The following is a 24,108-nucleotide window of genomic DNA, read 5'->3' on the forward strand; positions in this document are numbered from 1 at the left end:
ACTGCGGTGATGGCACGGTTAGTGTCACATTTATCTTCTAAAGTGTTGCGAACTTAACATGTCTTCCTTTTTTTCCACAAAATAATGGAGGGAAATATTAAATACCAGCCAAGGACTGAAGCCTGTTGCAGACCGTGAGGACTGGATCTGAAGGTGTGTAGGGCTACCTGTCTAACTTTCCCAGACATCAGGAGAGAGGGGCACCCTTCTCGGGGAAGAGGAGCTGCCCCAGGACTGGCAGAGGAGTCCCTACCTCACCTCCTCTGGCACAGGGTCAACCAGCCCCCACCAGTCCTCTGGGATCACCTCTGCCAGCCCCACCTCCTCCCACTGCCCCTCACTTGGAAACCACCCCATGTGTCATCAAAGCCACCAGAGCAGGAGACTCCACACACTACTCCCTCCCTCTCATCACCTCCCAATGCACACCACCATCTTGTAGCCAGACAATGAGTATAGGACAGCTATTCAGAAAAGCGCATGGCTTGGGAGGCTCAGGACATGTCCTGACGGCACCTGCAGGTTTTCTTTTCCTGGGGCCGCAGGCACTGGCGGTGCTGCACCTGCCGCGGGCCAGCACCCTGCCTGTCAGCCGCATACCTGGGCACTGGTGCAGGCCCTGGCCTGCTCCACATCCTGCCCTGCTGCGATTCTGTCTCCCCACTGCACCACCTCTCAGTAGACTCTGTGGAGCAAGGCTGCTCCTCCCAGACCTGCCATTTGATTTTCTAGAATCCTGTGGCCATGAAAGGAGAGAAAAACACCGCCCTTTTTGCCTCTCCCTCCCGGCTGCAGGCCAGGGCGAGACCTTGCTTGCCTTCATTCAATCTGTTGTCAGTCAATTTCTTTCCTTATTATGGTGTTTCAAGACCATAATAAACCCATCTCACATATATGGGCTCATGCTGTGTTTATACTAGTGGGTATCTCGGAAGAGAGGTGAAACCCATCGTTTGGTGAAACAGGCATTTGTTGACATGAGAAGGCCAGTGTTCATCAGAATCAACTTGTAAGCTTTTTATAAAACCAAAGGCTGTGTGCTACTGGATCTTGAAAAATTTATATAATTTTTTCAAGCTGTAAGAGATGTCTGCAGAGATGAGCCTGTTCAGAGAGACAGGGAGAGGCAGACTCAGAAGTAAGTGGCAGCAAACAACTCCTGAGCAGGGGCCTGGCTGAGAGCAGAGGAGGGGTATCCCTGTGGGTGCGGGAGGCCCGTCCTCTGCCCCGGGAGCTGTGTCTAGCTCGCAAGGCTGGACTCCAGGATCTGTGATTTGTTCCTCGGTGCTGGAACAATGAGAAAGTTTTGCTATTAGTGGTGGAGCAGGTGCCACTGACTTTGTGACCACAGCAGTGATTGAAATACTCCAAGTATTCTCCAATGACAGGAGTGAAAAACCTCGTTTTCTGCTTTATTGGACCTCTTCACACAGGCTGTGCATTTCATGTAGGGTACGAAATGCTCTGTCCACTGCACAGGTGACAGGCAATTAAGTGACCATCGTCTAGTCAGTGGATGTCTAGTGGCAAAGGGAGGGAAGCGGTGACAGTGCACTTCAGCGGGGAGGGCGCTCGAGTTTCATCCATGTAGACTAATGTCTTCTCACCTCGCAAACCACGCAGGCCCAGAATTCTGTGTGAGTGGCTGAGTCCCCATAACAGGGACAGTGTGGAGCAAAACAGGCAGGAGGGAGGCAGAAATAAACAAGGGGATGTGTGTTAGGGGGAGGAATGTTTTCTTCAGGTACTAAGTGGCAGCATGAGGTGCACAGCGAGCCATAAATTACAGAGGCAGGGGCCACGCCGTGTAGCACCCATGCTGGGGCGTTGGTGTGCAGATGTGAGAACACATGGGGGGTGGTCTGGCAAGTCCTGGGCCCTCCCCGTGCTGCCCCTGAACTTTCTAATCAGAGACCCATGTGTGGCAGTGCACGTGTGGGTGAAAGGTGGCGAGGGAGGCCTCTGTCCACTTGATGGGCACAGTGGGGATAAATCTCTTTTTAATATTAGATGTACTGACAGGCCTTCCAAAGCAGATCAGTCTTCTCTTCCCAGCCAGCAAACCCACTCAGCCCTCCAGGACTGCTGCAGAGGGATGCTGAGGAAGGTGGTCTGCCTTACTGCTGGCAGGGCCCATCAATGTTCTTCCTCATTGTGACTGGCCACTTTATTTCTAGCTGACAAGAAGACCATTTGCTTTATTTTCCCTGCTTTCTGCTCATGCTCATGCAGCTTGATGCTGTCCATCAAAGGGCCGTTTTGGTGCTACTAGATGGGCTTGTATAGTGAGTGCTACTGTGGTTCTATCTTCGCACTCTTTCTTGATTGTTTATAAGGAACCAACTTAGTATGACCACAAAGAGTTTTTGTGGCCTAGGGGACTAGGGCGTTACTTTTCTACCCTCTCAGCTGTCAGCATCAGCCAGCTGGTCTGCTCACCTGTGCCTGCCCACCTGGGTCTGCTCACCTGGGTCTGCTCACCTGCACCTGCCCACCTGCACCTGCTGCCATCAGAGCTGAGAGCAGGGCTGCTTTTGCAGGTCAGCCTTCAGGAGCCAGTGGGCAGGAGCAACCTGTGGCCTGAGGCTGTCGTCAAAGGCCTGAAGGCAAATCTGCTGCTCATGATCCCAGGACTGTCCAGCTCACCTTTACCATGAACTCCATTTTCCCATAACCCTCCATGAAGTGACTGGAATAGTCACAGGGTGAGTAGAAAATCATGTGCATTAATCTAGAGGCTTCCTCAGCAGGACATGCAAGTAAATGCAAAACCAAGTGGAGCTGATATGGGAGATCCAGAGAGGAGGTCTCACGGCGTGCGTGAACTCATGCATGCATGTACGTGTGCATGGAGGAATACACAACACACATGCATGCACACACAACCCGAACTTAAGACTAGATAACAAAGTGCTCTAAAACTCACATAGCAATAGGTTTCAGTTGGGTGGTTAGTAACAGGTATAGGACAAGATTTCTTCACAGTAAGCTGTGAGTTTATGGGGCACTGTTTTCCTAAAGAGAACACACCTGGATGCTCAGCCAGCAGGGATACTGATTTGACCAAGAGTCAGCATTCTGTGGAAGTAGACACTGCATTCTTAGCTTGGCAGTTTTGCAGGGAAGGTATTTGTGTACTATACAATGAGGAATCTCTTAATCATCTACTCGTGGCAGCTGAACTGCACCTTGGCTCCTGCCAGGCCTGCCCACTTAGGACGCGGATCTCTGGAGGAATTCCAGTCCTGCGCTGGAATAGCTGCAGGTGGGCTGGCAGCCAGCAGCACGCACTGAGCGTTGCCTGAACACTGGGAGGTGTGACCCAGGTGGCATGCAGGATCAGCATGGCTGTTCTTGAGAGCATGACACTGAACAGGAGAACACAACAATGCATACAGACTTTTGCATTATGTCATAATCACGAGAGTTGGCAAGTAGTGAACATCTCCTATGTACTGGGCACTACTCTAGGTGCTTTCAGTCTATTCACCTAAATCTTCCCCACCCTGCATGGCAGGTGTTCTGAGGAAACCCCCACCCCCCAAAGACTGTAAAGTGAGGTCCCGAGTGCTCCAGGCACCCAGGCTGCAGTCCCACCTGGCCGCCTCCTCTATGTGTAGGGTGCACGCAGGGGCATGGTGGGTTCTGGAGGAGGGATCCCCAGCATGGCGCTGAGCTCTTGCTCAGTGGCCCAAGCAGAGGTGTGCTTGCTCCATCCAGGGGGACCAGCTGTGAGAGCTGGGTTCAGAGCACACGGCAGGGTGCAGGGCTCAGAGCCCCTTTCTAGGGGGCTGCAGCAGTGGCCCTGTGAGGCTGGAGAAGGAAAGAAGGGCTTGGGTGCACCTCTAGCTGGGGAGCAGTACTCCTGTCCCTAGGTCTAGCTGGGAAGCACTGCTCCTGTCCCTGGGTCTAGCTGGGAGCACTGCTCCTGTCCCTGGGTCTAGCTGGGAGCACTGCTTCTCTCCTGGGGTCTAGCCAGGAGCACTACTCTTGTCCCTGGGTCTAGCTGGGGAGCAGCTTTTCCCTGGATCTAGCTGGGAGCACTACACCTGTCCCTGGATCTAGCTGGGGAGCAATGCTCCTTTTCCTGGGTCTAGCCAGGGAGCATTGTTCCTTTCCCTGGGCCCAGCCAGAAGCACTGCCCTGCCGTCATGGCTGCCTCCTTGCTCCTTGGCTGCAGTCAGTAGGACAACCGCCACAACACAGAGTTAACTTTCTACAAAGGCAAAATGCCCTTCTATTCCCCACTCCCCCCAAAATGTATGCCAGCCCTTTCTGAGGAGGGTGGGAGATCCCCCTTGATCAGGTATCCAGAGCTGGCAAAAGACAAGTGGCTGCATTGCATTCTCCTGCTTCCAGCTGAACATGATAATTGCTTATTTTTAGAACTGCGTCTGGTGACAGGTCATGAGCAGGCTGAGAGGTAACTCCACAGAGAAGCTCCGGAGCACCCACAGTGTGTGCTAACCCATGTGCGCTCGTGGGATGTGCAGGGACTCAGGCAGCATTTGGAAATTCTTGGGACTGTGAGCACTGAACTGAAATGCTTAGAGCCACTGTGCTGCAGATGGCTGAAGCTGGACAGAGGAGAGTCCCGGGCATGTAAGGACAGTAGGTCATACTCACAGGGGTGCTCCGCAGCCAACAGACTGCCCACGTCCATGCAGCCTGGGAAAGAGGGCAGGGAGGGGCGCTCTCCTGGGGGAAGAGGAGCAGCCCCAGGACTGGCAGGGGAGCCCCCACCCTCGCTCCTCTGGCACAGGCTCAGCCAGCCCACACCAGCCCCCCAGGATCCCCAGTGCCTGCCCCACCTCCTCCCACTGCTCCTCTCTCTGAAGCCGCCCCTGTGTGTCATCAAAGCCACCGGAGCAGGAGACTCCACACACCACTCCCTCCCTCTCGTCCCCTCCCAATGCACAGCATCATCTTGCAGCCAGACAATGAGTATAGGACAGCTATTCAGAAAAGCGCGTGGCTTGGGAGGCTCAGGACATGTCCTGACGGCACCTGCAGGTTTTCTTTTCCTGGGGCCGCGGGCACTGGCGGTGCTGCACCTGCCGCGGGCCAGCGCCCTGCCTGTCAGCCGCATACCTGGGCGCTGGTGCAGGCCCTGGCCTGCTCCACATCCTGCCCTGCTGCAGTTCTGTCTCCCCGCTGCACCACCTCTCAGTAGACTCTGTGGAGCAAGGCTGTCCCTCCCAGACCTGCCATTTGATTTTCTAGCATTCTGTGGCCATGAAAGAAGAGAAAAACACCAATCCCTTAACTCACTGCTTACCTGTTTCCTTTTTAAAAAAATTCATGGCATGAAAACTTTTTTCTCCACTCAGTTAATCTATTTCTTTTTCCACCTCCTCCTCGCCCCCCTCTGTGGTTTTGTTTTCCTCGTCCTTTTTTCCTTTCCCCTCCTCTTCCTCCTCCTTTCGTTTTCAAGACAGCAAACAGCAACTCTGTTCTCCTAGACTGAGTGCTCCGTGCAGGTAGGGGCAGGACCGCTTCTGCGCAGCGCTGTCCTTATCTGGGATGGTGTCTGCCGGCGCTGACTGCAGGGGCTGCACACATCAGGCACACATCCCACGGCATAACCGCCAGGGTCCCTGGAAATATGGAGGGTGCACCCACTTCCTGGTTAGCGACTAACTTGAATTCCTGGGGCTGCTATGCTCTTTTCTCTGTTTACATGGATCAAAATACAGTACCAAGTAATGAGAGATATGAAGAGGGAAGCAGCTTGCCTTGCACTTAGTCAGATTCACACTATCCCAATTAAGAACACAGAAAGTGGACCACAGCATGAATTTGGCTTGTTGGAGCTCAGGTAACTTGGATGTAAGTTCATGTTTATCTAATGGGATTTTAGACTTTTATGTCTTCATACAAATCATATCTCATTAATTTCCCTTTGATATTTTAGCACATTAGAGCCAGGATAACAAACACATTAAATCTTGCATGTGGTTAATCAGAATCCTAGACGTGACCAGTATGATGCCAATTGCTTTAGAATTGGTGAACTCTTGATGGGATGAGAGAGAACTCTACTGCATGTGGTAAACGGGATACACTACGGTTTGTATGTCTGTATGTTCTGAGTGTGTTGTGAGGGAGATGTGTGTGTATGTCTGTGTGTGTGTGTGTGTGGGGGGTAGTTGCACTAATGCTGACTCCAAGAGGGTAGCATTCAGGAGCGTTCTCGTGATGTTTACACCAGCACTTTACCCGACTTTCATGAAATTCAGTTTTCTAAATTCAATTATTAAAGATATTTTAGAAATATCCTACAACTTTCTTATACTAGTAAGAGACTTAAGCAATGCCATGCGGGTTCCCCATTTCCAGACTTTTGATGCCCATACTTAATCATTACACATGAGCACCTATGAAGAACCTAAGCACACTCCAAGATAGTGCACACATGTCACTGTCCTGACACACCTACCATAATCGATGCATTCAGATCATACTTACAGTTTGTTCAAAGGGGGAAACAGCTTCCCTCTTTGTAACATGATGTAACAGACATTATCTCATTCAATCCTGCCTTACAGAAACCCTGTGAGGTAGAGACAGAGAGAGCAGGTGTTATTCCCATTTTACAAAAATGTAATTTGTGGAGTAATTCATAACCTATAAATAGGGTGACAATACGTCCTGCTTTGCCTGGGAAAATCCCAGATTACATTGTGCTTATGTAACTATGAGCATCTTCTTTCACGACAGCATCCCATTTGGGATGATAAATGCCATGGTTCCTACCAATCTATAATCACTTTTCACTTATATCAGACTTTCAAAGTTCATGTGACCTGTGCCATGCCAGGTGGTATCTTGTGACAGTAAGAGGCAGTCAGGGCTAGAACATGGATAAGGGCCTGGGCTGCAGGTCAGATCTGGTGCAAATCCCAGCTCTACCATGTCCCAGCTGTCTATCCTTGGGCTAGGGACTGGCACCTGGAAAGCACCACATTATAATTTATTATGTTTGCCACTTCATCTCATGATCCCTTATCATTGGCATATTCTTCACTAGGTAGAAGCCTTTCCCTGACATCATCCAAGATGGCTCAAAGAAGCATTCCTTGTCCCTCTCTAGTTGAGGAGTCCAGCTTCCACCATTCTCTTCACAAACAGGCGGTGGCCTCCGCCTCTCCTCCCTCTTAGCATAGTCTGTTGACACTCTTCTCACTCTGCCTCCCTTGGTGCCAACAGAGTTTTCCAGCCTAGTGACCACTCCATGTTCTCCACTACATCTAAACTCTTGGTAACGCCAGGTCCCAGCCTAATGTCCAGATTCTTACTAGCACCAAATATGAAAGGCATTACATCCAAGCCGGAAACTCCCACTAAAGAAAGCAAATCCCAAGGTATGTTCAGATGAGAAGAGTGGATAGGAGAGGAATCGATGATCTCACATAGCAACTCTGCCTGCAGCCACGAGGGTCCGTTGGGAGATTCTGGAGCTGGAGACACTCACTCACTCCACAGGAGTAAGTGGAGGATATGTGGCGAGAAAGGATTTGCTTTAGACAAAGGTCTTCAGCATTAGAACTAGATAAGGTTCTTGGCTTTTGCCCTTTTCCAGGTGAGACACATCGGAGGTTCCTGAGTTTCTTAAATCCAGTTTGTAGGTTGAAAATAGTAAGTAAAGTTTACTTCTTAGGATAATTGGGAGAAATTAGTGAGATAATGCATGTAAAATGCTTAGACCAATATTTGGAACAAAAGCGCTCATTGGATTTTCGTATCATGTATTATTGAGATTATGGGGATCTTAAAAATTTCATTTATTCCATTTTCTGACTTTATCATGTTTCTGAAGGATTCATGAAGGAAGACATGACTAAATGGTTTTAATTAACCTCCCAGACTTCCCAGTGTTTTTGGGCTAATTATTTCTGCTGGGAGGCAGTGACTCAGGCTCTAAATGCCACTCACAGAAGATCCCTAAATCCTTCCGCTTACTTCCACAGTTCTTTGTCTTCGGGCTGTGTGGCTCCGAGTGGTGGTGTCCTCCCTCAGGGAACAGGCTGCTCAGGTACCCTTCATCCACATGAAGCCTTGGAAATGCAGACGGGAGGTGGACAGGTGCAGCTCAGGCTAGGAGAAGGCAGCCTGGGTTTCAGCCAGTGCATCCAAATGTCCCCCATGCTGACAATATCTCACCCCAGGGACCTCTCTGAGCCTAGCTGGGACCACATAATAGGGGCAGTGTGGAGCAAAACGGAAAAGAAGGAAGTAAAAAGAAATGAGAGAATGTGTGTTTTAGGCGGATAATATTTTCTTGATGGGTTAGGTAGGAAGCTTGTGGTCCACAGAAAGCCACAAATGACCAAGTGGTGGAGCTGGGTTAGTGAGCTGCTGCCCGGGCAGTGGTGCTGATAAAGGTACTTCAAATGCTGACATGTGCCCAGCCTCACTGAGGATGCCTTCATTAGATTTCCTGCCTTTTTTACTTTCCCATGAAGCTGAGCAAGTTTGGCCAGATGTGGTGGCTCACACCTGTAATCCCAGCACTTTGGGAGTCCAAGGAGGGCAGATCACGAGGTCAGGAGTTTGAGACCTGCCTGACCAACATGGTGAAACCCTGCCTCTCCTAAAAATACAAAAAATTAGCCAGACATGGTGGTGCGTGTCTGTAATCTCAGCTACTCAGGAGGCTAAGGCAGGAGAATCACTTGAACCCAGGAAGTGGAGGCTGCAGTGAGCCGAGATCATGCCACTGCACTCCAGCCTGGGTGACAGAGTGAGACTCCTCTGTCTCAAAAAAAAAAAAAAAAAAAAAGAGAGAAAGAAAGAAAGAAACTGAGCAAGTTTACTTGAGATATATCTGTGAGAAGTGTGCTTTGATTTACTTGCTACATGTTTGGGAGGGCGTCTCCCTCAATGGCAACTTAGACTGGAAAATACTGCAAGACACCATCTGCCTCAATCTCTGACAGAGAGGGCAGTCACTCCATCAGAAAATGCAGATCTATTACGTCTGCCTCTTTTGGAAATATAACCATACCATCCCCACAACTTGCTAAATTGTAATTTGTATATATGTGGGTTAAATTTCTATTCATTATATATCTTTTGTAGTCTATGTCTAATGCAATTCACAATCCTCCCTTGGTCGCACTTGGTGAGATTGGTGAGAACTAACCACTAGCTGTGAACGACTGGATGAGCGTCAGAGGTGACTCTGGGAGGAAACGGCCCCCTGAGATAAGACACAGGGTCAGGAAAAGCGCAGGAGCTACAGAGCAGCTGAAAGGAACTTTCTCCAGATGGTTGTCTTCATAGTTTCAAAGTAATTGATTTGAATCCCCTTTAACAACCTTCTTTAATACAAATGATACAACTTTGTGAGGGGAGGCAGGAGAGGTGCTATTACCATGAATCCAAGCAGTGACAGGTGACAACACAAGTGGCACATGGAATTATCACTTTACATGGTAAATGGGGTTAGGGCAGGGACAACTGACTTAGACTATATTAACCCTCATGGTGTTGCACAAAGTAGGAACTTAGTGAATGTTTTGGATGATTTTATGGTGCAAGCAATTGCAGGCCTGGTTTCTTACAAGTGCAGTCTTGTACACAGAGATATTTGCAGGTTAAGAATGCAGGACTACCAGTTTTCAGTGGTGGTTTTAAAATCCTGCAGTTAAAAAAAAAGCACTTAATTGTTTCCCAAATAGAATCTCTCCATGCTGCTTGCGAGGTGATGTCTACCTCTTCTAAAGGGGCCTAGCCTGGCTTTCTGGTACTCCACACAGCGTGCTGGGAGGAGAAGGGGAAGCCAATGTGAGGAGCCAGTTAGAGGAAGACTATCACTAATCCCCCAAATTATAACTGCTCATCCACATTCTTAACCCAGCCCCCTGCAAACCCAGGCAAAGACCAAGGTCAGCCAGTTTGGCTGTACTTAGAGGGGAGAAAAGTTAGGCCAAAGCCTAGCAGTGCGGAGGTGAGGGCATAGAATGGCCAAGAGGGGAGAGACAGCTCTTCCTTTAAGCTACCCCAAGGGTACTCAGATACCCTTACTATGTGGTGAGTGAATTTTCAGCGTTACAATCATTTCTGAGTTGGTACAGTAGTGAAATTAAAGAGAATCCATCAATCTAGATATAGCAGCACAAGGAAGTGATTTGGCAGTTTATGATGAACAGCAGAGGAGACGTGTTCTAGATATATTGAGAGGTTCTTGGACAGAGCTTATGAATTCTTAGAGTCAAGTGCCATGATCATCTTAGGACGGATTAAAATTATTTAGGATTTTTCTTGTTGTTAACGTCTTTTAGGTTTAAATAATGGCAAGTAATAAAAGAAGGTTATTCATAGGGAGGTCAGTATACACTCAACATACAGTAAAAGGTTTAGGTATAGATGTCTAAGATTAGTACTTTAAATGATAAATTAAAATCATGCTCATCATGGTCCATGATACTGGTAAGGAAATTAAAAGAATGTATATTGCAGGGAAAGGGACTCTCATACATTGGGGATGACAGTTCAGTTGGAAGCCTTTCCTGCTGAGTGATCTGGCAACATGTGCTAGAAATCTCAGAATTATGCAGAGACTCTAACCCAATAATTCTACTTTTATAAACTTACTCCAAGAAAGTAAGCACTGCATTATGTGAAAAGGTTTATCTATAGGAGGTGTTCAGTATTAGAATTATTTATAATAGCAAAAATGTGGAAACATCTGACATGTCAATGGCAGGAAAGTGGTTTAATAAAGTCAGTCATGATGGAATACCAGGCAGCCATTACAAATCAAGCTACAGACAAATAATGACCTCAAAAAAGGTTGACAAAATAGTAGTACAACAAGACAAAAGCGCATTTTCAATATGATTGTCTGAAAAATACAGTATTCTCTTTGCAAAAATGTAGGTGTACTTACAAATGCATTATAAAAGTCTGGAAGGATTTACACCAGAATATTAACCAATATTTTCATGTTATTTTAAATAATTTCCTAAATGTCTGAAATATTCTTCGGGGAACCTAAATTACTTTGTAATCAGAAAAATTAGTTAAAAAAATAAAAGGAGGCAAGTAATATCAAGAAGATGATGCACTAAGAGATCCCAGCTCTTGTCTCTCCAACAAATGCAAGAATTTAACAACTACTTGCCACCAAAAATAGCTCTAGGAATACTCCAGAGTACAATGAAGAAGCTGTAGGAACCCATTAAAGCAACCCCAAACCAAGGACAGCTGTATATAAAAGTATTGGAAGCATTTTATCGGCATCACCCCATCTTCCACCCTGGCACAGGCTGGCAGCAAAGGGGATCTTTTTAGCTATGACCTCTCTCTGTGGGGAAAAAGGAGAGCAGAAGTCTAGCAGCCTTCACCACTGAGGACCATAGCAGTTTTTGTCACCATCATGGACACCCACAGTTTTTATGACTGATGGTGCCCACAGTCTTCACTAATGTTGACCCCAGCTGATTAAGCTGCCCAGAGTCCAAGTTGTATCCACCTGGAGCTAGAGCTGTCACACCCCAGCTGGTGCCTTCATACTCACCAATAGGTGAATGTCTTTCCCTACCAAAGCCAGCCCATAAAAGTCTGGAAGAGGTAACTGCTCCTTCATGTATAGATATAAATGCAAAGCTACAAGAAACATATAAAACCAATGAAACATGACTGATTTTCCAGTAACCAACCCCGAGGAAATGGAAATCCTTGAATTTCCCGACAAAGAATTCACAATGATAGGTTTAAAGAAGCTTAGTAAGCTGTAAGAGAACACGGTCAGACAACTCAACATAATCAGGGAAACAACATATGAACAAAACTAGAAGTTCAACAAGGAGACAAAAGTCATTAAAGAACCCAGAATTTCTGGAGCTGATAAGTACAGTGAATGAAACAGAAAATGCAGCAGACAGCCTTAAGAATAGATTCAATCAAGCAGAAGGAGGAATCTGTGAATTTGAAGACAGGTCATTTGAGATTATCCAGTCAGGCGAGAAAAAGGAGAAAAAACAATAAAAAAGAACGATGAAATCCTACAGGATTTATAGTCCATAATCAAGTGAACCAATATAAGCATTGTGAAAATATCAGAAGGAGAAGAAAAAGAGTCAAGAAGTTTACTTAAATAATTAATGACTGAAAACTTTCCAAATCTTGTGAGAGAAATGAACATCCAGATTAAAGAAACACAAAGGACCAGCCTGACTAACCAACATGGAGAAACCCTATCTCTACTAAAAATACAAAATTAGCTGGGTGTGGTGGCGCGTGCCTGTAATTCCAGCTACTTGGGAGGCTGAGGCAGGAGAATCTCTTGAATCCGGGAGGCAGAGGTTGCAGTGAGTTGAGATTACACCATTGCTCTCCAGCCTGGGCAACAAGAGTAAAATTATGTCTAAAAAAACCCCCCAAAAACAAAAAAGAAACACAAAGGGCCTAAAATAGGGTCAACCCAAAGAAGGGTACAATGAGATACATTATAATCAAATTGTCAGAAGTCAAGAACAAAGAGCATTTTGAAAGCAGCAAGAGAAAAGTGACATCACATATAAGGCAACATGGATAAGACTATCAGTGGATTTCTCAGCAAAAACCCTGTAGACCAGTAAAGAGTGAGATAACAAATTCAAAGTACTGAAAGAAAATAAAAAACCCTGCCAATCAAGAATACTATACCTGCAAAATTATACTTTAAAAAGGGAGAGATAAAGTCTTTCCCCAATAAACAAAAACTGAGGAAGTTTGTTACCACTAAACCTCACTTACAAGAATGGTAAATAGAGTTCTTCAATTTGAAATAAAAACATGGTAAGCAGCAACATGAAAACACATGAAAGCATAAATCTCCTTGGTAAAGATAAATATGTAGACAAATACAGAATAATGCAACACTGTAGTATGTAAATTACTGTTAACCCTAACATAAAAGTTAAAAGATAAACATTTAGTAAGAGACACACAATGTACAAAGAAGCAAACTGACTACAAGAACACAAAATGTGTGGGAGGATTAAAAGTATACCTTTTGTTTATGATCAAAGTTAAATTGTTACCAACTTAAAATAAACAAGGTATTTTATGCAAGCCTTGAAATAACTACCAAAACCCCTATAATTGATATATACACAAAAAACTCAAAACCAATCATTACAAAACATCATCAAATCAAAGAGAAAATAACTGCCAAACAGAAAACAATAAACAAAATGGCAATAATAGGTACATATTTATTAATGGTTGCTTTAAATGATTATAAACTGCCCAACCAAAAGGCATAGAGTGGTTGAACAGATTTTAAAAAGATCCAGAAATATGCTGTCCACAAGAGACTTGCTTTAAATGTAAAGGTACATATAAGAAGAAAGTTAAAGGATGGAAAAAAACATTCCATGCAAATGGTAACCAAAAGAAAGCAGAGATGATTATACTTATATCACATAAAAAAGATATTAAGTAAAAAATTATCTTAAGACAAAGGACTGAGAAATGGTCAATTCAACAGGCACATATAATAGTTTTAAATATATATGCAACCAATATCAGAGCACCTAAAGTATATAAAGCAAATATTGACAGATCTGAAGGAATAAATTTATAGCAATACAGTAATAGTAAGGTACTTTAATATCCCACTTACAATAATGGATAAAACATCCAGACAGAAAATCAGTAAACAGATGACTTGCACACACTATGGACTAAAAAGACCTAAGAGATATGTACAGAACTTTCTATCCAACAACAAAAGAATACAATCTTCTCAAGCACACATGTATGGTTAGATCACATATTAGGCCACAAAACAAATCTTAACAAATTTAAGAAGACAGAAATCATTACAAGTATCTTTTCCAAGAGTAACAGAATGAAACTAGAAATCAATAAAGTAAGAACATGGGCAAATTCACAAATATATAGAAACTAAACACATTTTTGAACAGCTATTTGTTCAAAGAGGAAATCAAAGGGAATTTAAAAATTATCGTAGGACAAACAAAAACAAAAGCACAACACAACAAAACTTATACAATGCAGCAAAAGTAGTATTGAGCAAAGTTTACAATGATAAATGTCTACATTAAAAAAGAACAGAGATCTCAGGTGAACAAACCTAACTACACACCTCAAAAAACCAGAAGAAAAGAACAAACTAAGCCCAAAGTTAGCAGAAGGAAAGAAATAATAAAGGTAAAAGCAGAAATAAAACAAATAGGGAACAGAAAAGAATTAACAAAACTAAGACTTGGTTTTTGGAAAAGATAAACAAAATTAACAAACTCCCAGGCAGACCAAGAAAAAAAAAAAGAGTCAAAATCATAAATGAAGGAAGAACCATTACAATGGATGCTTCAGAAATAAAAATGATCATAAAAGACAATGAAAAATTACTATGCCCAAATTGGATAACAAAAGAAATGGATAAATTCCTAGAAATATATAACCTACCAAACTGAATTAGAAAGAAACAGAAAGTCTAAACAGGACAATAACAAATATGGAGATTGAATCAGTAATCAGAAAGTTCCTAACAAAGAAAGATCCAGACCAGGTGGCTTTCTAGGTGAATTCTACTCAACATTCTAAGAAGAATGAATACCAATTATTTTAATTTTTTAACTCCTCTAAAAAATAGAAAAAAAGGGCACACTTTCAAAAACTCCTTTCTCGAAGCCAGTATCACCTTGATTCCAAATCAAACAATAATAGCACAAGAAAAGAAAACTACAGGCCAATATCCCTGATGAACATTGGAACAAAAATCCTCAATAGAACACTAGTGAACTGAATTCAGCAGTGTATTAAAAAGATCATAACACCATGACCAGGTGGAATTCATCCCTGGGATGCAAGGATGCTTCAGCATATGCAAATCAATTAATGTGATACAACACAATAACTAAAAGGAAAGCAACCTCACGATCGTCTCAACAGATGCAGAAATAAAGCATTTAACAAAGTTCAACAACCATTCTTGATGAAATCTCTCAACAAAATGAGTACACTAAGAACTTACCTCAACACAAGAAGGGCCATGTATGAAAAGCCCACAGCTAACGTCATTATTAAAATAAAAAAAACTTTCTGTCAAATATCTGGTAGAAATGGTGCTCATTCTTGCCATTTCTATTTAACATAGTACTGGAAGTTCTAGCCAAAGCAATTAGACAAGTAAAAGAAGTTAAAGCATTGTTGTGGGAAGTCAGGGACCCCAAATGGGGGGACCGGCTGGACTCACTGCAGAGGAACATAAATTGTGAAGATTTCATGGACATTTGTCAGTTCCCAAATAATACTTTTATAATTTCTTATGCCTGTCTTTACTTTAATCTGTCAATCCTGTTATCTTCGTAAGTTGAGGATGTACGTCACCTCAGGACCACTGTGATAACTGTGTTAACTGTACAAATTGATTGTAAACCATGTGTGTTTGAACAATATGAAATCAGTGCACCTTGAAAAAGAACAGAATAACAGCAATTTTTAGGGAACAAGGGAAGACAACCATAAGGTCTGACTGCCTGCGGGGTTGGGCAAGAAGAGCTGTATTTTTCTGCTTGAAGAGCACCTATAAATGGACGTGCAAGTAGGGAAGATATTGCTAAATTCTTTTCCTAGCAAGGAATATTAATATTAATACCCTGGGGAAGGAATGCATTCCTGGGGGGAGGTCTATAAATGGCCACCCTGGGAATGTCTGTCTTGTGCATTTGAGATAAGGACTGAGATACGCTCTGGTCTCCTGCAGTACCCTCAGGCTTACTAGGGTGGGGAAAAACTCTGCCCTGGTCATTTTGTGGTCAGACCAGTTCTCTGCTCTCCAACCCTGTTTTCTGTTGCTTAAGATGTTTATCAAGACAATACGTGTACTGCTGAACATAGACCCTTATCAGTGGTCCTGCCTTTTCCCTTTGTCCTGTTCCCTCAGAAGCATGTGATCTTTGTTAGACCCTTATTAGTAGTTCTTTTTTGCCCTTTTTTTGGCAAAGTTTTTTGCCCTTTGAAGCATGTGATCTTTGTACCTACTCCCTGTTCTTACACCCCCTCCCCTTTTGAAACCCTTAATAAAAACTTGCTGGTCTGAGACTCTGGCGGGCATCATGGCCCTACCAATATGTGATGTACCCCTGGTGTCCCAGCTGTAAAATTCCTCTCTTAGTACTGTCTCTCTTTATTTCTCAGCCAGCTGACACTTATTGAAAATAGAAAGAACCTATGTTGAAATATTGGGAGCGGGTTCCCCCAATAAAGCATCCAAGTTAGAAAGGAAGGAGTAAAATTACCTCCATTTTGAAATAGCATCATCATACATGCAGAAAACCCTACAAACATAACAATGACAACAACAACAACAGCAACAACAACACACTGTTAGTACTAATAAGTGAATTTCATAAAGCTGCAGGACATGAAATCAACTTACCAATCAGTCATGTTTCTATCCACAAATTAGCTTATCTGAAAAAAATTAATAAAAATCTCATTCCTAATAGCAGCAAAAAAAAAAAAAAATAAAAAATAGTAATAAACTTAACCAAAGAGGTGAAAGTCTTATATGCTGAAAATTATAAAGGCAATGATGAAGGAAATTAAAGAAAATATAGACCAATAAAAGGGCATCTCATATTCATGAACTGGAAGAATTTATGTTATTAAAATGTTCATACTACCCAAAGTGATGTACAGACTCAATACAATCCTTATCAAATTCCTAATGGCATTCTTCACAGAAATAGAAAAAACAATCCTAAAATTCATATGGAACCAGAAAAGACCCTAAATAGCCAAAGCAATCCTGAGCAAGAGGAACAAAGCTGAAGATGTCATACTTCCTGATTTCAAAATACAATGCTTTACTAATCAAAACAGCATGGTACTGGTATAAAAACAAACATATAGACCAATGGAACACAAGACAGGCCTAAAATAAATCCAAGCATCTACAGTCAACTGATCTTCTACAAAGGTGCCAAGAATACACAACAGGGAAAGGAGAGTCTCTTCACAGAATGGTGTTGGGACAATTGGATTTACATGTCAAAAGAATGAAATTGGACCCCATCTCATAACATATACAAAAATCAACTCAAAGTGGATTAAAGACTTAAATGTTGACTTGCAACTGTAAACCTATTAGAAGACAACACAGAAGAAAGGCTTCATGACATTAGTCTGGGCAATGAGTTTTGGATATGATGACAAAAACACAGGCAGCAAAAATAAGTGGGATTGAATTAAACTTAAAAACAAATCTGCACAGAAAAGGAAATAATCAACAGTGAAAAGGTAACCACTGGAAAAAATATTTGCAAATCATATATTTGCTAAGTGGTTAATGTCTAAAATATATAAGGAACACCTACAACTCAATAGCAACAATAAAAACCAAACAAACATAAAATCCCGCAAAATCTGATTTAGAAATGGGCAAAGAACCTGACTACACATTTTTCAAAGATAACAGCAATGATCAACAGGTTTATGAAAAAGTGACCAACAGATCTATGAAAAATGCAGATCAAAACCAGAATCAGATATCCCCTCTTACAGAGGCTATTATCACTAAGATAAATGATAACAAGGGCTGACAAGGATGTGGAGAAAAGAGAATCCTTGCTGGTGGGAATGTAAATTGGTACAGCTAGTATAGAAAACAGTATAGAGACTCTTCACAAAATTAAAAGTGGGACTACCATTCGATCCAGAAATACCACTTCTAGGTATATAACCAAAGAAAATAAAATCAGTCTCATAAAGAGAAATCTGTGTCCTTATGTTTATTTCAGTGTAGTCACAGTAGCCATGATATGCAAACTACCCTAATGACTGTCAATGAATAAATGAATATATGAAATACATATATGTATATGTGTGTGTATATACACATGACACAGTTTTCAGTGTATCCCTAGAGTCCTTCCAGACAATCATTGCCCCGTGCATTGCAGTTGGTTGCCAAAGCCCCACCTGGCACCCAGTGTCCCTCCACCCTAACTCCACAATTCGCTCCATGGCACTGCCTAAGTGCATCATAGTGTCCCTGTCTCCCCATTACACACACACACACACACACGCACAATGAAATATCATTCTGCCTTTAAAAAGAAGGAAATTATGTCATTTCCCACAACGTGGATGAACCTGGAGGACATTATGGTAATTGAAATAAGCCAGACACAGAAAAAAACAAATACTGCATGATCTCACTTATATGAGGGACCTAAAAGGGCAAAACTCATAGCAGGAGAGAGTAGAATGGTGGTTTCCAAGGGCTGGGGATAGTAGGGTGGGGATAAGTGGGGGGATGTTAGTCAAATGCTACAAAGTTTCAGTTATGAAAGATGAATAAGTTCTGGAGATGTAATAAACAGCAATGTGACTATAGTTAACAGTGTTATATACTTGAAATTTGCTATAAGGGTGGTTCACACACACAAAAAGAAAATGGTAACTATGTGAGTGGTGTATGTGTTAATTAACTTGATTGTGGTGATTACTTCACAATGCATACAAATATAAAAACATCAAATTGTATACCTTAAATATATATTTTTAAATTATCAATTATCCCTCAATAAAGATAAAGCATTGTGTGTTGCATTACTTACATTTACTGCAAATAGAAAAATTGTGTCAAAGTCCATCTGTGTAAGAATCTAAAATATAAAAAAAACTTGCACAGTAAAGTATGTTTTCTTTTGTTTCCTGGATCTGTTTATTCCATTTATTAGTAATCGTGCATTTTTTCCACACAATATTCTCTTTTACTTTAACTTAATGCATATGTAGTAAGAAAGATTTACTATCCCAACGAGCCTCTCAGTATTTACGTGAGGATAGAACAGATACGGTGTGACACCCCTCTCCACTGCTTACTGTGTGTACCAAGAAGGCAGAAAGCAGCTCACACAAGCCTAACCTGGCCCTGTCTTTCTCAGGGTTCTCAGGATGCTCACAGCACGTGCTGGGGAGCCGGATGCAGGGAGAAGCCAGGTCTGTCTTCAGGAGGTCACAGCCAGCAGGGTACAGTTAGGATGTGCCCTGATAAAGGGGAACACAAGGGGAACTCCAGGCAGTGGGGGGATGGGGACACTATGGTGCACTCAGGCAGTGGCAAGGGGGCAATACGTGGAGTCAGGATGGAGGAATACTGGGTGCCAGGACAGAGGGGGGCTTTGGCAACCAACTGCAATGCATGGGGCAGGGACTGTCTGGAAGGACTGCAGGGATAACTGAAAGCTGTGCCAATGTATTAGCCATGAAACCTAAGAAACTCAGTACATGTTCTCCCTCTGCTCACCACGAATTTGCATTTATCTTGTGGTACTTTTTGGTTTTCCAATCTACAGTAATTATGGACAGCCCTTTGTATGCAGAGGACTAACTACTATGACAAAGATGTGTATGGATAAAACCCTTGCCTTCAGGCACTTACAATCAGTAAGGTTATTTAGCCAAAGCCTCAAACAATAATGCAAATTGTATTATATTTCAATATAATATGATTTCCCTGTGTCCCATCTCTCTGGATCTCCCTCAATGCCTACCAGAAAGGCGTTTCAATGCTCAATAAGAGAATACTCTTATTCTTTTGATCCCATCTTCATTATTTATTGTTTCAAAGGAAATCCAGTCGTTTCAATGATTTTTCAGTGTACATCCAGCTTCTTTCTGACATACAGAATATTTGTATTAACAATTCATAATTACATAATCTTTCCATTCATTTAATGAATCCAAAGGTTTTATGCCAGTTATGTGCTTCGACAGATAGTCTATGTGATAAAATGTCTCTAGAAAAGTTAACTGTCTTGCCAAACCCATCATCTAATAAGGGACTTCTTGTCTTCCATCTATTTTAATTGCACCTTACACTGATATTAAATGATATATATAAGTGGACCTCATCTTAACCCTGAAACACACAATTCAACATCATTTTTCTGAACTAAATACAAAAAACAAGCAATACATATGTGCCTCCTTTTTTACTCACTTGAGACAATACAGACATTTAGGTATTCACATATCATTGAATTCATTTGGATCTTTGAATACTTGAGCTTCAAATTCCATCTGGCTCTGTAAAAAAAGGTACTCAATTTAGTATAGATTTCCAAAAAAGGTAGAACACCACAAAATATTCTGTATGTCTCCTCAGTGTGTGTAGAGACAGGATAACTGAGGGTGAGTGGGCATCGAGAACTTCTGGTGTTCATGCATTTCACTCACAGATCTCATGACTACACTCAAAACACAGTGCTTGGTTCTGTGGCCACAAAGATGAGCAAGACCAATTGACTCAGGTCTCCAAATGTCTCCAGCCCGGTGGCAGAGACTGTCCAGAAACTGGAAAGAGTCAGTCAGGGCTGCATGGGCTGTGGTAGGGAAAGGCACACGGTGGACTATGGGAGTCCAGGAGGACCAATCAAGGCACAGTCAGGCCTTGGTTGGGAACAAGGCACTCTCTGGAGCAGGAAGGCTGTACTGAGAGCCGAGGGGAGGGGGATGTGGTTCAGTAAGGCAAGAAGCCAAGAGCATTCACGGGATTTATTCACAAGGTGGGAGGGTGACCTTGCAAAAGCAGATTCAGGGGTAGATGGGAAGAAGTTATAGTAGTTAGGTATTAAATGTGGACAATTATTTCAAGAAGCTAGGCTTTGAGAAGGAAAACCATTATACAAGAAATAGAAGTAATAAGTGTGAAATTAAAGTAAGTTCTCTCCTTTTCTTTCCTTCTTTCTCTCGTTCTTTCATTTTGCTTTTCAGATGGGACAGTTTTGAATCTTTTAAAATTATAATGGGAAGGTTTCACTAGAGAGGGAAGAGATTGAAGATGTGGTATAAAGATAAAGGTAAATGATAAAATAGTTCCTGAAGAGATGGAGAGATCCAGAGCTCCTCATCAGGCACTTCTGAGACCCACCCACACACCTCACCCATCCATCCACCTCATCCCTTCATCCATCCATCCATCTATCTACTCACCCACCTACCTCGCCCATCCACCCATCTCACCCATCCATCCATCCACCCAGTCATCTACCCAGACACTCCATCCATCCGTGCATCCATCCATCCATCCATCCATCCATCCATCCATCCATCCACTCATCCATCTACCCACCCACCCCATCCATCCATCCATCAATCCATCTGTCCTCCATCCATCCATCCATCCATCCATCCATCCATCCATCCATCCATCACCCATCCATCCATCCATCCATCCACCCACCCATCTATCCACCCATCTACCTACCCACACATTCACCTCACCCATTCATCTGTCCTTCCATCCATCCACTCATCCTTTCATTTACCCATCCATCTACCCACCCACCTACCTCTCCCATCCATCTACTCACCTCACCCATCCATCCATCCATCTACCCACTTACCCACCCACTTCACCCATCTACCCACTTCATCATCTATCCACCCATCCATCCATCCATCCATCCATTGCCCATCCATGCATCCACCCATCTATCCATGCATCTATCTATCTATCTATCTATCTATCTATCTATCTATCTATCTATTCGCCCACCCATCCATTCACCCACTCATCCATCCAACCATCCATCTACCCACCCACACACCTCACCTATCCACCCACCTCATCCATCCACTCATCCATCTATTCATCCATCCATCCATCCATGCATCCGCCCACCCATTTGCCCCATCCATCCATCCATCCATCCATCCATCCATCCATCCATCCAATCCACACACCCATCCATCCATCTACCCAATCACCTCAACCATCCATTCATCCATTCACCCATCCATCTACTCACCCATGCACCCACATCATCCATCCATCCATCCATCCATCCATCCATCCATCCATCCATCTCTCATTACTAGACACACACCATGTGCTACACACAGGGTGTGGGGAAACACAGTGAAACAAAGACTAGGTTCCTGGCCTCAGTGAGCTGACATCTACGTGGTGAGACAGATATACTTAGGTGATAAAAAGAGCTGCTAAGAAAAAGAAAGAAAGCAGGGCTAGGGGATGAAGAGGGAGGATTGTTAAGATGGTCAAGACAGGGCTCTGTGAGGAAGTGGCATTGGAGCAGAGACTGGATGAAGTGAGAGAATGAGGCCCAGGAGAGTCTGGGGAAAGGGCTTCTGGACAGAGGCAGCAGCAAGCGCATAGGCATGGAGGAAGCACATGAGCCAGCTACTGTGGCTCCAGCAAGAGAGAAGGGAGGTGATAGGAGATGTGGGTGGAGAGAGGGAAATGGCCCACTGGGTACAATTCAGAACCCTCTGGGGGGTTTTGAGCAAGGGAGGGGCCTGACAACATTTGCATTTTAAACATACTGGATACTGTAGAGAAAAGTCAGTAGGGGATGACAGTGGAAGCCAGAAAGCTAACAATCTAGGCTAGGTAACATATGACAGTGGCTTAACTTAGAGTGGCGGTGAACAGATGTGAGGAGAAGAGGCTATATTCAAGGACATATTTTGGAGGTGTAGCTAATAGTGTTAAAAGAGATAAATTAAAGATGGCCCCTAGGTTTTGACTGAACAACTGGGCATATATGCTTGCCACTTAATGAGACAGGGAAGACTGAGGGAGGGGTGAGTTTTGGGGAAAAGTCAAAAATTTGTTGCGGAGATCTAAGTGGACGTGTTCAGTAGGCAGCAGGAGATACATGCTAGGGCTAGGAAGAGTGATACTGTTTCTATATCACATCACATCACCTGCCTCAATCTTTCAGGGATGCCTTGTCACCTTCAAGACTAAACCTGAGCTCCAAGCTCCACAAGCTGTGCTTCTGCAGCCTCATCATCAGCCTCAGACCACACCAAAACCTCATCCAGTGCAGATGCATCTGCGTCTCCTGTTCCATCTCTCGCTCCATCTCTCTTTCTGTCTCTCTTTTGTGCATACACCATCCATTGCTGAGATCATTTCTTCCCATCTGACCTGGCTATTTTGTCCTTTGAAAACCAGTTATTCTGATAAGCTCCCTGCCAGCCATTTACCAGTCCTCCCATACATCTGTTTAGATGACCTCTTCTCAAGTTCCACAACACTCTACACATATCTCTATGACTCTGGCACCAGGGTACCCAGGGTACTCCACTAATAAGTGGGTAAACTTGGACAAGGTGCCTAAACTCTCCAAGCCTTGGTTTCCTCATCTGGAAAATGAGGCTAATATTACTACCTACTTCACACGGTTGTTACAAGTATTAAATGAGGCAACGTGAGGCTTAGTGTTCACAACGTTGCCTGGCATAGATGAAGCACATACAAGTAATTAAGTATCATTATAATAATACATATCATACTCTTGTGTAATTATTTTCATCGGAAAATATGAGCCCTTGAGTAAAATCACTGAGCCTTTCATCTGTGCTGCTTGCACACATTAAATCTCATTACTTGTTTCTGACATGAATGAGTTAATGAATGAACCATACCACCAGGCCACAACAGTACCATGAAATGAATCAGCAGGTTATTCAGTGCGCTTTCTGTATTTAAAAGACATTCTTTCTGGGTGGACAGGATTTGTCTAATCCACTACTCATTAAATCAAGAAGTCCTGGGTTGTTCTACATTATACTTTGGTTACCATTCAGGGAAAGTTATATCAGTACCTTTGGATCAGGAAGACATGGCCCAAAGGCCTCCAGTAGAAGAGTCTCTTCTCTCACAGCCAGTTCATAGTCTGCAAAAGACAGTTTCCCATCATGGTCATGATCCTAGGGGAATGAGAAACATGTTAGGCAACACCTAAAATGATTACTGCAAATACATGCTCTTTTCATAGTCAAGAGTTAATTTTTTAAAATGTGTTAGGCTGGGGATGGTGGCTCAGGCCTGTAATCATAGCACTTTGGGAGGCTAAGGCAGGGTGATTCCTTGAGGCCAGAAGTTTGAGACCATCCTGGGCAACATAGTGAGACCTCATCTATATTAGAAAAAAAATTAGCTGGGCATGGTGGTGTGCACCTGTAGTCTCAGATACTTGGGAGGCTGAGGCAGGAAAATTGCTTGAGCCCAAGAGTTTGATGATACAGTGAACTGTGATCATGCCACTGCACTCCAGTCTGGGCAACAGAGCGAGACCCTGTCTCAAAAAAAAAAAAAAAAAAAAA

At 43.3% G+C, this 24,108-nt stretch overlaps 1 protein-coding gene across 4 annotated transcripts in view; it reads right to left on the reverse strand.

Moving 5' to 3' along the window:
* EFCAB1 (EF-hand calcium binding domain 1) overlaps positions 1 to 24,108 on the reverse strand; it is a 36,888-nt gene that overhangs the window by 6,972 nt on the left and 5,808 nt on the right. For 2 of the 4 annotated variants that reach the window (XM_023190596.2, XM_023190594.2), the window contains 2 exons: positions 23,608 to 23,712; positions 18,664 to 20,058 (listed from right to left, as the gene is read on the reverse strand). In XM_023190596.2, the coding sequence (XP_023046364.1) occupies positions 19,999 to 20,058; positions 23,608 to 23,712 (165 nt within the window). In that variant the 3' untranslated portion in view covers positions 18,664 to 19,998. Of the gene's footprint in view, positions 1 to 17,687; positions 17,690 to 18,663; positions 20,059 to 23,607; positions 23,713 to 24,108 lie in introns of those variants that run through there. The other 2 variants (XM_023190595.1, XM_026456201.1) reach the window with 2 other exon arrangements.

Source organism: Piliocolobus tephrosceles, chromosome 7 (genome assembly GCF_002776525.5).
Source record: "Piliocolobus tephrosceles isolate RC106 chromosome 7, ASM277652v3, whole genome shotgun sequence".
NCBI classification, from domain to species: Eukaryota; Metazoa; Chordata; class Mammalia; order Primates; family Cercopithecidae; genus Piliocolobus; species Piliocolobus tephrosceles.